General features: G+C 44.4%; 1 protein-coding gene and 1 non-coding gene across 3 annotated transcripts; one reads left to right on the top strand and one right to left on the bottom strand.

The window, feature by feature from the left end:
- Window positions 1-307: 307 nt before the first annotated feature.
- On the bottom strand, window positions 308-12799 carry polg (polymerase (DNA directed), gamma). Of its 2 annotated transcripts, none has more exons than XM_034288273.1 (22): window positions 12453-12799; window positions 11657-12292; window positions 11305-11500; window positions 10927-11100; window positions 10405-10551; window positions 9816-9895; window positions 9447-9629; window positions 9161-9303; window positions 8617-8740; window positions 8229-8465; window positions 7910-8027; window positions 7739-7816; window positions 6580-6696; window positions 5258-5418; window positions 4912-5083; window positions 4531-4666; window positions 3977-4223; window positions 2517-2639; window positions 1941-2109; window positions 1633-1841; window positions 837-997; window positions 308-395 (listed from the first exon to the last, which is right to left on the bottom strand). In XM_034288273.1, exons 2-22 carry the CDS (start codon window positions 12250-12252, stop codon window positions 331-333), a joined length of 3636 nt encoding a protein of 1211 aa, XP_034144164.1. In that variant the 5' UTR covers window positions 12253-12292; window positions 12453-12799; the 3' UTR covers window positions 308-330. The 2 variants fall into 2 exon arrangements, with proteins under 2 accessions (XP_034144164.1, XP_034144165.1); XM_034288274.1 differs by having other exon boundaries at window positions 12677-12799.
- Window positions 12800-13200: 401 nt separating this feature from the next.
- On the top strand, window positions 13201-13273 carry trnar-ucg. Its single transcript has one exon. It is a non-coding gene; the product is annotated as a tRNA-Arg (tRNA).
- Window positions 13274-13611: the final 338 nt, after the last annotated feature.

Genomic DNA, 13611 nt, shown 5'->3' with positions numbered 1-13611 from the left:
AAGTGGGTGTCATTCTTGTTGGATATGGAGATGATAAAATCCACATGCTAGTTTGACCACATCCAATCAGTCTTGAGCAGCCCCCATTCATCCAGATGCATTCTGATGGTCCAAAGGGTTGGGTTTCACCGAGCAAAAGGTTTTGCAGCAAAAATAACTTTATTTGCACATGTTCAGTTAGCCCCCACGTTTTGACTAATTAACACAACCCTGCATAGGACCAGTAGTTCCCATTAACAGCATTGGTCTTGGTTGGAACAGCTCTGGAGCTCTTTATTCCATGATGACTCTGGCTGCAGAATCTTTAACATCAAGGACTGGTACATGCTGTTATCTCCCTTTCACCAGAGAGCCTCTGGTGATGTCAATGAGTTGGTATATATCCAGAGCCTCACCTGTGGAGAGCCAATGTGCTGTTATTCTAGGTCCATATTGTACAGAGAAAGTTCCAGACAATGTATTACATTATGACAAAGCAGACTGTAAGCATGCACATTTGTTTCAGCTAGATATATTAATTTGCAGTGATTATTATTGTCTTAAGTCTTCGCACTATTTAAACTTTATTTTTTACAATGTTATGTTTTATATGAATGTTGTAATTGCGTCAAATTAAAGTATTCCCATAAACATTAATTCATGTATCAGTTTAGTTATAGGTAAACTGTATACAGCCCCATGCTAGGTAGAAGCAAATAACTTTATGAAGGTCTAAAGAAAGTGTACTTGTTTGAAACACATGCACACTACAGTAATATCATGGAAAGACATTCTGGAGCCTTATGCATGAAGCGCAGGTTTAAAGAATGTTTTAAGAGCTGAAACCGAGGACTCACCCGGCGGAAGGCCATATCTGCGCTCCAGCCCTGTGGGGTTGGAAGGAGTCACACAGTCCATAGTCACCTCCTTCCTCAGACACTGGTCAACGTCCACGGCACTGAAGAAGGCCACGGACTGGGGCAGGTCCTGCATGCCCAGTGCATGAGCAAACATACACCTGGAATACAGTTTGAGACGCGTTAAACACTAGGTTCACAGGCTGTCACTATGAATGACATTGACATCAAACTTTCAGTAGCTACTGCTCAGAGTTTGACTGTCTCACCTCTGAAACATTCTGCGTGTTATAAACATCTGTGTTAGTTTGTGGTAGAGATTTTTTTTTAAATTTTGTTTTTATGGTGTCTTAAGCCTTTCTGAACCCTCCGGTATCAAGGTGAGAGCAAAAAAACCTGCAGACACTCAGAGGACCACTTGTGAAAAGTGGTCAAAAATGTGTCCCAAAAAAATCCCGTTATGTCAGACATAAGAAATACATGTATGATCTACATTCTGGACTATCCATTTATCTGTACACAATACCACTGAAGGCTGATGTCATTCACTGTGAAATTCCATATTTTTAATACCTACAAAGCTCCTTAAGGTTAAACTAGAATTGCTAAAAAAAATCCATGGTATGACTGTCTTAAAACAATTCCACATTAGCTTAATAGAAATCACAAAAAAAAGAGTAAACCTTAACGAGTAGATGTGGTGATTAAATGAATTTCCTGAAAAGAGCAGAGATTAAATAAGCAAAGGTGTCCTGGCAAGAAGGCAAGCAATACGAGTCGGGCCGGCATTACTGACCGTGTGAGCAGGTTGGTGATCTGCAGGGCCAGCGCTGCCCGGTAGCGGTCTTCACTGCGGACCAGGTAGCGGACCTCGTCGTGGATGCTGATACAGAAGCGTCCGTCGATGTCGTACTGCTCCATCAGCCAGCGCATGGCCACCAGCATCAGGTGGAGGTAGTCCACAGCCGAGCTCTGCACCACCCAGTTCACTCTGCTGGTGATGAACTGATGCGCACACAAACACACGTTCATCATCTACAGCAAATGTGAGTCAGTCAGTAGCAGCATGTTCCCATGACGAACTGTCTCCTGGTTTATCCTGACCTCGTTCTTGGCAGCCTGGGGCTCCAGGGCTCTGCTTATCCTGCAGCCCAGGACGGGAGTGGCTGGCTGGGCTGAATGGGCAATGCTCTCCAGCTTGTTAAACATCTCGGACTCCGTACCTCCAGCCCACAGACGCTGGCCTGCCACGTCCCATTTCCCCCTCCGAGAACTAAACAGACAAGAGGTATGAAGTGGGTTTGTATTGCAGACGCGTGCCAGACGGTATAACGCCCGGACTTGCAGTTTACCCATCAGATAACCACGGTATAGCAATCAGACGCCCGACAGCACAGTCTGTGACGTGGCAATGAGGCTGGCAATGGCTGAGCCAGTGTCTTTCTGGCCAGACCTACAGGGGTTTCTGGAGGGGTGAGCCAGTGTCTTCCTGGCCAGACCTACAGGGGTTTCTGGAGGGGTGAGCCAGTGTCTTCCTGGCCAGACCTACAGGGGTTTCTGGAGGGGTGAGCCAGTGTCTTCCTGGCCAGACCTATATTAAGATCTTTAAGTACCTCAACTAGTAGAAAGGCGCTATGGAAATCAGATCCATTCAGGAGGTCCCACACCTGGATCCCTCACCTCTGGGAGGCCAGTCTGGCTATCCTGCGGAGCTCCTGTAGAGATACACTCCCATGCTCATCCCTCTCCACCTCTACACCCAGCTCCTTCACCAGCCACTCCCCTTCTTCAGATAGAAGGTACCTGGAACCAACAGAAATACAGAGCTCAGTGTGGCTCGTGCTTTTTAACAAATCTGGCAACTCCGGCACAGGACAACAAAAGTCTGTTGGTACTGACCATAATAAATGCTAGATCAAATAATTGATAGGGTGACACCAAAAGGTAGATCAGATGACCACAACTTACATTTTAACAGCCATCATCAATATTTAATTTTCAGTTGATTATGATTTTTTTTTATTGAGAACCTTTCAGAAAGAGATAAAGAAAACTCCACTGATCCATGAGAACTTTACCTTATAAGAGTCTGTCATTCTGGGCCAAATATATTGAAAATGTAAAGTACAAATACAATGCCCACAGATTTAGTTTAAATGCGATAAGCCAATAAATAAATAAAAATTCTTGAACATAAATACATTTTAAATAATCCTGCCAGTGCTGCATATAATTCAAAATGTAGATCATGAATACTGATGAAAAACCAGTAAAGGACATGGACACAAATAGGCCAAGAAAACAATTACTTTTTCCAGGTGTGTATTCTGTCATTTAATCCTGCAGAACATCATATGGTGCTGTACAACTAATATCCACAAATAACGTATACATTTAGGTCTTAGATCCTAGCTTAAAGCTCCAAGAGCACAACCAGAAGCAACTACATGAATTTAGCAGTATAGCTCTAACTCAGTAGTCCACTTACAATCTTTGAGGTGCTAGACCACGGTTAGTGGATGAGGTGCTAGACCACGGTTAGTGGATGAGGTGCTAGACCACGGTTAGTGGATGAGGTGCTAGACCACGGTTAGTGGATGAGGTGCTAGACCACGGTTAGTGGATGAGGTGCTAGACCACGGTTAGTGGATGAGGTGCTAGACCACGGTTAGTGGATGAGGTGCTAGACCACGGTTAGTGGATGAGGTGCTAGACCACGGTTAGTGGATGAGGTGCAAGAACACGGTTAGTGGATGAGGTGCTAGACCACGGTTAGTGGATGAGGTGCAAGAACACGATTAGTGGATGAGGTGCAAGAACACGATTAGTGGATGAGGTGCTACATACCTAGGACAGTTATTGACAATCTGTACATGCTTTACTGACCCTAATCTTTAATGTCATCCTATGTCTAACCTTAAACCTTTCCCTAACACTTACATTAACACTTATTGTAAATCTAATCTTAACCTAAGCAAGCATTTATGGTAAGGCCACACAACTGTTACCATTACGTGCATAGGCCCTTGGTAAGGCTATACATCTGTTTCCATTACCTGCGCAGGCCCTTGGTAAGGCCATACATTTGTTTCCATTACCTGCGCAGGCCCTTGGTAAGGCCATACATCTGTTTCCATTACCTGCGCAGGCCCTTGGTAAGGCTATACATCTGTCGGGCCTTACTGGCAGCCTCTTGCTGGCTGAGGCGGTGGTTAAACTGCATGAGAAGGCGCTCAGCAAAGGGCTGTCCAGCGCCATAGATGCGTCCATAGTTGAAGACCTTGGCATGCTCACGGCTGATGCCCACCGTTTCAGCGGTGCGGCTGTGCAGGTCAGTGCTTTGGCTTTTCTTGCCCTGCAGGGTCATCCATCCAAATGCTGTACAGCCTGAACAAACAGTAACGGATACACGATGAACTGGCGGCACATCACGGCTACTTAACCCTTTTCTTATGAGGAACAAATCTGGGTACTCTTCCTAAAACAGGAAGGTAAAACAATCTAGAATTCTGGAACCAAATAATAAAAACTAGCTAAAAGTACATTTTAAGTGCTTGCAGACAACCCAGAGATAGTACTTGTTTGCACAGCTTTTTGTCAAAATTGTACCATGGTTTCCCCAATGACCGTTTCTCAAAACAAATAAATGAATGCCGCTTTAAGCCAAGTGCCAGTATCAAGGGGAAAGTCTCACCGTGTATGCCAGCGAAGTGAGCCTCCCCTAGCACAGCAGCGATCCACAGCTCTTGAGAGTCCACATCCGCCCCTACCAGGTGGTACCCAGGGGGCACCTGTACCATGGCCTTCAGCTCACTGCCCACTCTGTCCCGCTGCACATATCACACGCAACTTCTAGGTCAATTTATCTATTTGTTGTCCAGTCCACTTAACCAACTTTCTCCCAATTTGTATTTTATTAAATTATTTTCTGTTTCTTATTCACTTTGGCGTTGAATTTCATTTAAAATTCCAATCAATTCAGAAAGTGAAACACATTCAAATGTCAAAATACCATAATTGAAAAGCCTTGAAAGGAACTGGAATTTTGAATCAATTTCTAAATGGACTCTCTTACCCGAGCGTTGCTAGCAGTCAGCCAGGTTGGCTCCACAGCCCTTCGGGTGACTGTTCCCGCCGTGATGACCTGGGGCAAGATGGCGCCATACTGCCCCTCCTCGTCATACTCTTCATGCCTGCTGACAGAGCGAGGCAGCTCCCCTTTCCTCAGCCACACCACCTTCTGGGAGCTGACAAAGACATGTCAGAAACATAACTTACTAACCCCATCCAATCTGTCCTCTCTCATCACCCATTGTGACCGGACATGATGATTAGCAATGTAACTGTATTACATCGTCAACCATTATTTTTCATAAATTAATTTGATTTTCCTCTTCATACATAATGTAACTGATGCATACCTGATGCGTTTGTGGGCATTCCTCCAGAAGGAAATCATCTTGTTGATCTCCAGAGCTCGGGTGGCATTGGTTCCCTCACGCCCTGCCCGCAGAGTGCCGTCCTCCATCTTGGACAGGAAGTCCTTGGAGAATGGGCTGCCCACATTGTTGTCATTTCCATCCTGTAGACAAAACAGTCTGATAAGCACACAGGTGTGTTCAGGTGCAGAGGTCCTGAACCGATTATAGGATCATACTCAATTTTAGAAGTTTCCTGTTGATATCCCAAGTATAAATACAATAATAATCGGTATGTAAACCAGTTGCTATTTGGCTTTCAAAATAGAAACTGCCAATAGTCAAATTGCTTTATTCATTAAACCAAGAATGAACCACGTCCATCCAATACTGGTCTTGGGCCTTGTCCCTTGCATACAGAGATTTCTCTGGATTCTCTGAATCTTCTAATCATATTATGTACCATAGATGATGATAACCCCAAACTCTTTGCAATTTTATGTGGAGAAACATTATTTTTTACCCTTTACAGAGTGGTGAATTCCTCCCCATCTTTACTTCTGACCTAATTATGTGTGTGATTTCCCTCCAGTTTTTTTTTTCCCAGTCTTTTGCCTCTGTCCCAGCTTTTTTGAAACTTGTTGCTGGCATCAAATACAAAGTGGGCATATGCTGTATTTTTCAAGGAACAATAAACAATTTCCATTTCAACATTTGATGTTGCCTTGTACTATTTTCTACAGAATATAGAGTTTAAATTATTTGCACATCTTTGCATTCTGTTTTGATTTCCACTTTCGCAGCGTCTCAATTTTTTTTTTAATGGGGTTGTATTACTTTCCTTAAAACATTCCTTATTTTCCTTAAAACCATTCCTGGAAATGATGTAAACACTCACATTGAAGGAAGTTACAAGTTGTTTTGCAAAGATTTAAGCAGACCCCCCCTCCACCCAAAACAATACATTTTTACTCCTCGGATGCCCCAGTTTGTTTGATTATTCTTTCAATATAATAACAAACCATATAAAGTGCCTGTTTAAATTAATTTGCATGTACACTTAAGGTAACTGGACCCCCTTTAGGTAACTGGACCCCCTTTTTTTGTTAAGCAAATCAGGTGTAAAATTAAGTGAAATAAGAGTCACCACATGAGCCACATTGCCTTGCCATCAGTGTTGTGTCAGCGTGACAATCTACTTAAGCATGTGGACATTTGAGAAAGGAGTTAGGAAACAGATCTGGGAATTGACCCAGTGACCAAATTGGTATTTTGCTTTGGCACAACACAAATTATATTAACATTGTATAAATCGGTTCACATACCTTGTGAGGGAGTTTGAAAAACCAGCAGCCTGGAATGTTCACATTGTTGTAGGGTCCATTTCCATGGTGATAGGGGCATTGACTCTCATCTGGTACAGAATACATATCCTCCATTTCCTGGTTAGGAAACACAAAACAGAACATGTCACGATATATGAAAATCCTAAAGATCACTGATGCAAATTAAATAGATAAATAGGATAGAGGAGGGGTTCCAAACCTAGTTTTTGTTTTACAATTCCATATAAAAACAAACAATTCCATATAGTTTATTCCAAAGTACAATGCCACAGGAAGACATGACTGAGCACTTTGAAGTTGTGGAGTCTAAAATAATCCACTTATAATTTCAACAAAAGTTTAAAATAGCAGTCCCTATCCAGATTGGAATAATCATAAATCACAACTTTCTCAGGTTCATGACAAATTCTAGCCATTTAGAATCTTACAAAAACAGTTTTATTTACTGTAACCATAAAAGTACACCTAGAATAGAGGGTACACTGGCCCTAGAATAGAGGGTGAACAGGGCCTAGAATAGAGGGTGAACAGGGCCTAGAATAGAGGGTGAACAGGGCCTAGAATAGAGGGTGAACAGGGCCTAGAATAGAGGGTGAACAGGGCCTAGAATAGAGGGTGAACAGGGCCTAGAATAGAGGGTGAACAGGGCCTAGAATAGAAAGTGAACAGGGCCTAGAATAGAGGGTGAACAGGGCCTAGAATAGAGGGTGAACAGGGCCTAGAATAGAGGGTGAACAGGGCCTAGAATAGAGGGTGAACAGGGCCTAGAATAGAGGGTGAACAGGGCCTAGAATAGAGGGTGAACAGGGCCTAGAATAGAAAGTGAACAGGGCCTAGAATAGAGGGTGAACAGGGCCTAGAATAGAGGATGAACAGGGCCTAGAATAGAGGGTGAACAGGGCCTAGAATAGAGGGTGAACAGGGCCTAGAATAGAGGGTGAATAGGGCCTAGAATAGAGGGTGAACAGGGCCTAGAATAGAAAGTGAACAGGGCCTAGAATAGAGGGTGAACAGGCCCTAGAATAGAGGGTGAACAGGGCCTAGAATAGAGGGCACAATGGCCACAACAAACGGTCAGTATCAAAAAAACGATCAACGGTGTGTTCTTGTTGCGTTTTTAATGGAAGGAACGGTTTACCTTTTTTCTGTGGCTCTTGGTCACCCTGCCATTGTTCGCATCCTCTGACACACACTCCATCTGACTCAACTGCTCCACCTACAGGTCAACACAGGAAGGACAGCCAGTCAACCAGGACATGTAATGAAGACAGACCCATCCGTGGTGTGTGTTCACGGGACAAGATCTTACCGTCTGCCACAATGCACTGTCTGTGAGCATGAGGTCATCAGAGAGGCCGTTGTCCAGACAACTAGGCTGCTCTTTACCCTTCTGCTCACAGTACTCCCTGTACACACACTCTATAGCCCTGTGAGTCACAACACCACACACAAGTTCAGACAGATACAGACACACGTTTGGCAGATAAATGCACAGTATACCTAGTGATAAAAAAAAATTGGTTGACAGATTCATTAGTTCACTCACTAATTATGTCATGGATTCATCCCTGTGCCCTATCAGTGTTTTTCCCTTGGTGTCCCTGACTGAGCGGTGTGTTATGACCTACCAGTGAGGGCACGTGGGCCCTGTGGCATGCTGCCCCTCTCCGGGGGACTCGGTCAGGTTGTCCTTGCGGCCAGGCACCAGGTAGCCCCAGCCGTGCTGCTCCGTGTAGTGCAGGGGGAAGCCATCCCACGTCAGCCCCATCAGCTTGGGAGTCACCCGCATTGCCAGGCTGAGCAGGCTGGCGCCGGGCAACCAGCTTTTCTCCTCAGACATCTTCACACACAACTTACGATACCACCTGGAAAAGTAGGAAGAAACTGAGAGGAGTCCAAATGACCATTTGAGTTGGGTGAAGGATGTTGGTAAGTGTAGCCTGGCGTATTCACACGGCCAGAGTTACACTGTACCTGTGTGTCAGTGTGTTGTATTAGTCACCAGATGCAGCTCACCCAGGATGCCCAGGCAGGTGCTGTCTCCTTTTTGGCAGCCGGCTGACATTCTCTTGGAGGGTCTTCAGAGCCTCTCTACTGGGGCACGGCCCTGCCATCTCCTCCTCCGTGGGGGGACCAGGGTCTGACAGCACAACGACAAAGCTAAGTCACCTGCTTAATCAACACAGCAGCGGGAAAACCGTGCAGTTCCACATGACATCGGTCTACACCTTCAGGTCAACAAGATACAACACAAGACTGAACAGTTCAGGAGTAGGGTTATCAGTCCTAGAAACCGTTCAGGAGTAGGGTTATCAGTCCTAGAAACCGTTCAGGAGTAGGGTTATCAGTCCTAGAAACCGTTCAGGAGTAGGGTTATCAGTCCTAGAAACCGTTCAGGAGTAGGGTTATCAGTCCTAGAAACATTTTAATATCATTTTTTTCTTTTTTGAAACATTCCTGTTATTTCTCCATTTAAGGCACATATTGACATCCAATCAAACCTAACCAAAACATCTATGCATTGTTGGACTACAGGCCCTGGTGTATTAAGAGTTCCTACCCTGATCCCAGTCTTTCAGTGGGGTGCTGGATACTGGCTCAGCATCATTCTTGGAGTGTTTTCTCTTGCTGATGGTCACCTTCTTCTGCTTAAACTCCTGGATGTCCCATTCCAGATCCCAAAGCCAGGGGTCCTCTTTATACCTTGAGGGAATCAGTCTGTTAAATTAATACTGCATTCACATTAACACATTAGAGAGTTGTGCATGTGCACTTTGTTGAGTAATCATCTCTCTTGTCGATCAACTGACAGATGACTCCCATTGCAATGCATCATGGTTCCTTACCTTTCACCTTCCAGAAGTTGACAAGCATCATCAGCAAGACTCATTAGGCTTTTCTTCATCTCTCTCTGAAGCTCCTCAAACGTGTCCTGGGAGTCTTCCAAGTACCTCCCCCAGTTCTGATTGACAGGCAAGTAACACCCACCCATTTCCAGCATCCCCGCAAACGTCACTGGATGGGGGCACCTGTGTAAAGACCAAGGAGGGATACTGATTGGTTGAGTATATTGTCCACTGGATCTGTACAGATCTGAGAAGCTAGAGATGTCCCTGAAGGTAAAATGGGCTCTGGCTTTGCTGCTTGGGCAGGGGCTATTACTGTTAAATAAGAAATACAATAATGAATTGTTGGGGGGGGTATAGTTTTCTGACCTCTCCATGAACAGGGGCAGCTGCTCAGAGAACACCTGGTGAGTCGCAAGGACATCCAAAGCACAGTACTGCATCAGCTCCTGCAGGGGCAGAAATTATATTTTGGTTTGGGCAGATTTTTGTTCCTCAATTGTATTTCTATCCTGACTGCTTTAAAAGAGTGGGACATCTTATTGTCTATATTATATATTGTCAGACATTTAAGTGAATGACATATGGTAAAATAATTTATTATAAAACAAATTTATTCTGTCAGGCAATTTAATGGGTTTCTAATTGACTTGCTTACTTACTGATAAAATAAGTGTTAAGATTCAAATCATTTTGACGGTACCAGGCAACATGCCAGTCAACCTGTTCACTGTACATTAACTGTTTGTAAACAAACACAGTATAGCTTCACTACACCTATTTTAAATGTATGCTTTTGATCTGAAGGATGATCTCTTGAATCTGCAGCCACGTATTTATAATTTAAACTGTTTATGGGGTGACAGTTGTTGTTGATGTATGAAATACAGAGTGGCCCTTTAAAGCAAAGTAACTGAAAGAGTTTGACACAATAGGTTGGACCTAACTGACTTCTGACCTGGAAGTTGTCTCTGACGTCGGCCATTTTGCCTTTGACAAAGACGTCTCTGGCCTCCTTCCGCAGCGGCTCCCCTCCCACGTACAGAGCATGCACATCAGCCAGGTTGTTGATGCTGCTGATATGCACCCAGTCCCACGATCCAATCTACACACACAGAACACAAATGACAGACACGCCTTTTCTAACTTCAGATTCCTGACCGAAAGAACCAACAACAATCCATGGAAGTACGACTGGGACACAGCCTTGTTCAATACCAGGGAGGCAGCATCAAAAGTACAGAAGAATTGATCAAGATCAAAAGTTCTTTATAGTCTATTTCTATGCAAAGATTGTGAATAATAAACACTTTTCTAAACATCACAGTTTGGGCTGGATGTGTAATATGTCATTTATTTGCACATAATCGATCAGCTGTTTTTGCACACACAGATAAAGCCTAGTCCTAGACAAAAGAAAAATTAAGCTCAACGGACAATCTCCAAAGATTGTGGAATGCATCTTTACTGGAGCACTGACCATAGGCCCATCCTTCCGCCCAGGCCGGCTCATTTTCTTCATGTGCTCTTTGACCTCTTGGAGGCCCCGTTTTTTGCCCTGCTTGCTGGCCATCCACAGAGTACGCTGGAACCCAGTCAGACCAGATATGGCCATGTGGAGACTCATGGTGTCCAAGAAACGAGCCTTGGAACCCTGTTGGACAGATAACACAGAGACTGTCAACATGCCTGAGACACTACAGAACCAAATCAAGACAATGCGAGTTGAACTGTTCTGGGCTAGCCTGGGGAAAAGAAAATCAGTGCCAGCAAAGTAAGAGTTGGTCATTCATGTCAATTACAATAAATAGGGACCAAATGCCACAAACAGTAACCACCCAACCATATCAACTCTGACCTTCAGCAGGTACTGCTCTTTAATGTAAGACCGGTCAAAGCTGACATTGTGTCCCACGATCAGCCTCTCGCTCCAATGATTCCCCGGCGGGCGACTGGTGTTGGCAGATGTCTCCATAGGGATGAGGTCAGCAGGGGTCAGCTGGCTGGACCAGGAGTATCTCTCTTCTATGAGGCGCTTGCTGCACCAAGAGTACCTGGGGAAAAAACAGACAGATACAATAGTGAGTATGAAACTGCAATACCACCGCTGCCCAAAATAGAGTGTTAAGTACTGAAAGAAAGTAGTCTGTTCTTCTTCAGCCCAGCGTATCAGCAAAATGATACTTGTCCTCTCTCTCTCTCAGCCTCACCAAGCAGTGGGGGACACAGCCACAGCCAGGGTGGGACAGTGTCCCTCTGACATGCACACTTCCACGTCAAACACCAGGCCAGCCTCGTCCGGGAAGTCCACCCGTCTGGACTCCCCGTTGGGCCCGTACCGCGTCCAGCCCACCTCCCACACCCAGTCCTGTGGCATGGGGGGTAGCAAGGCCTGCTGGAGCTTACTGGCAGCCTCCAGGTAGGGCAGACTCTGCTTTTGAGCCAGGAGGCGAAAGTGGCCATCAATGTCCTCCCCATACATGGGGGGCAGCTTCAACTCGACTTCAGGCAGCAGGGAGGTCTCTTTCCCCCATAACTGGTGCCTCTGCAGGTGCCTGATGCTCCGGTTCACTTTCTCTTCCTCATAATCCGGCTTCATGCCGCGGAATATCTGCTCCTGAAGGTTATGGGACAGCATCTGGATGTTGAGGGGATTCAGACGTGTTTCTGTGGAGAAGGAGCCCTGGCGTGAGTTAGGCTGCTGGTTAGAGGAAGTTGTAAGGCATAGTGTCCTCCATGGGGCAGAGAAGGGAGGCCTCTGGAATGGACGAAGACGCTGAAGAAGCAGCATTGTTTCACTAATCATGAGTCACACCCTTTGGACTCGGTCAGGAACATGAAGAAATCTGAATGGAAAGAGAGCCAGGATGGAATTGTGCAATCATACCACCATTCAATTCAAACCTACGACAAAAAAAAACTACGAACAAAATGTATAAATGTTCTATTTTAATCGCTAACATTCCCTGGCACTACATTTACCAAAAAACGATTAAGTAGGCTTACTCCAAAAATCTGCTGATATTTACAAGCGGAATTGCCGTTATGTTGTCATTCTGTTGACAACCAAACAAAATGTCCTACAGCTTTGTAATTCTCCGATGGCATCCCTTCAACTAATAATACAGTTGGCGTAATATAACACCTTTCATACTATAGTGCCTGTGCTTCTTTGAACGCCTGCTACATTAAGTTTACCGCTGACAGCCATTGGGAGTAACATCGCTTACAGCAGTAACACATGTTAGGTGCATAATATTTATCCGGATTTCCCGGCATGAAGAGTGAAAACAGAGATAGATGGAATGCGTCCCGGTTGTGAATGCAGCACATATCCCAGTCAGTGCGGCGCCATTGAGAAACAATTTTGAAGTGTTCACGACTGGCCGACCCTTACTGATGACCCGGATGGATATGTGTCCAATACGGCAATTAGAAGGAATCAGCATCATCAGCACATTAAACTTCCCAGTTAACTAAATAAAACATTTGGAAGACACTGATTGTCATTGTTTTGGACATGAGTACCTCTATCAATCTCTGTGGGTGAAACACTGTAGCAAACCTATCTAGCAGCGCCATCAAGTGGCAGGGATGGTTTAACATACGGAACTGTGTAATGTTGAATTACTGTTCTTACCAAGTAGCGGATCATTATTTAATAAAGTAATAAGATATGTTACTATTTAAGAAACTTTATGTGAAAACCATATATATATCTATTATAATAACCGTTCCAAATACACATTCCGTCGGCCTCGTGGCCTAATGGATAAGGCGTCTGACTTCGAATCAGAAGATTGCAGGTTCGAGTCCTGCCGGGGTCGAATGTTTTTGATCGTTTTTCTTGTTCGCCGTAATGGACGAATTGTGATCATTCGAAGTGAATATAACAACCACTTCGAAAACATATCTCGTGGAATTAACATGTTGGCCATCACAACCAAAACGAATTATATTAAAAACATTATTTTGCATTATAAAAATAATGACTCAGTGTAAAATATCTGCTTCAGGAGAATACAGGTACTGAAGTTCGAATATTTACATACTATGTACCAATAGCCCAGTAGCAGCAGTTGTGATGTGTGTAAAACGCAGGGCAGCCAAATAAAGCAACACCACTTTTGATTAGATTTAGTTAGATGGTTTATTTAGAGTGATT

Source organism: Esox lucius, chromosome 19 (assembly GCF_011004845.1).
Source record: "Esox lucius isolate fEsoLuc1 chromosome 19, fEsoLuc1.pri, whole genome shotgun sequence".
Classification (NCBI taxonomy): Eukaryota; Metazoa; Chordata; class Actinopteri; order Esociformes; family Esocidae; genus Esox; species Esox lucius.
The sequence above is the reverse complement of the archived record's forward strand: the minus strand, read 5'-3'. Positions and strand labels throughout refer to the sequence as shown.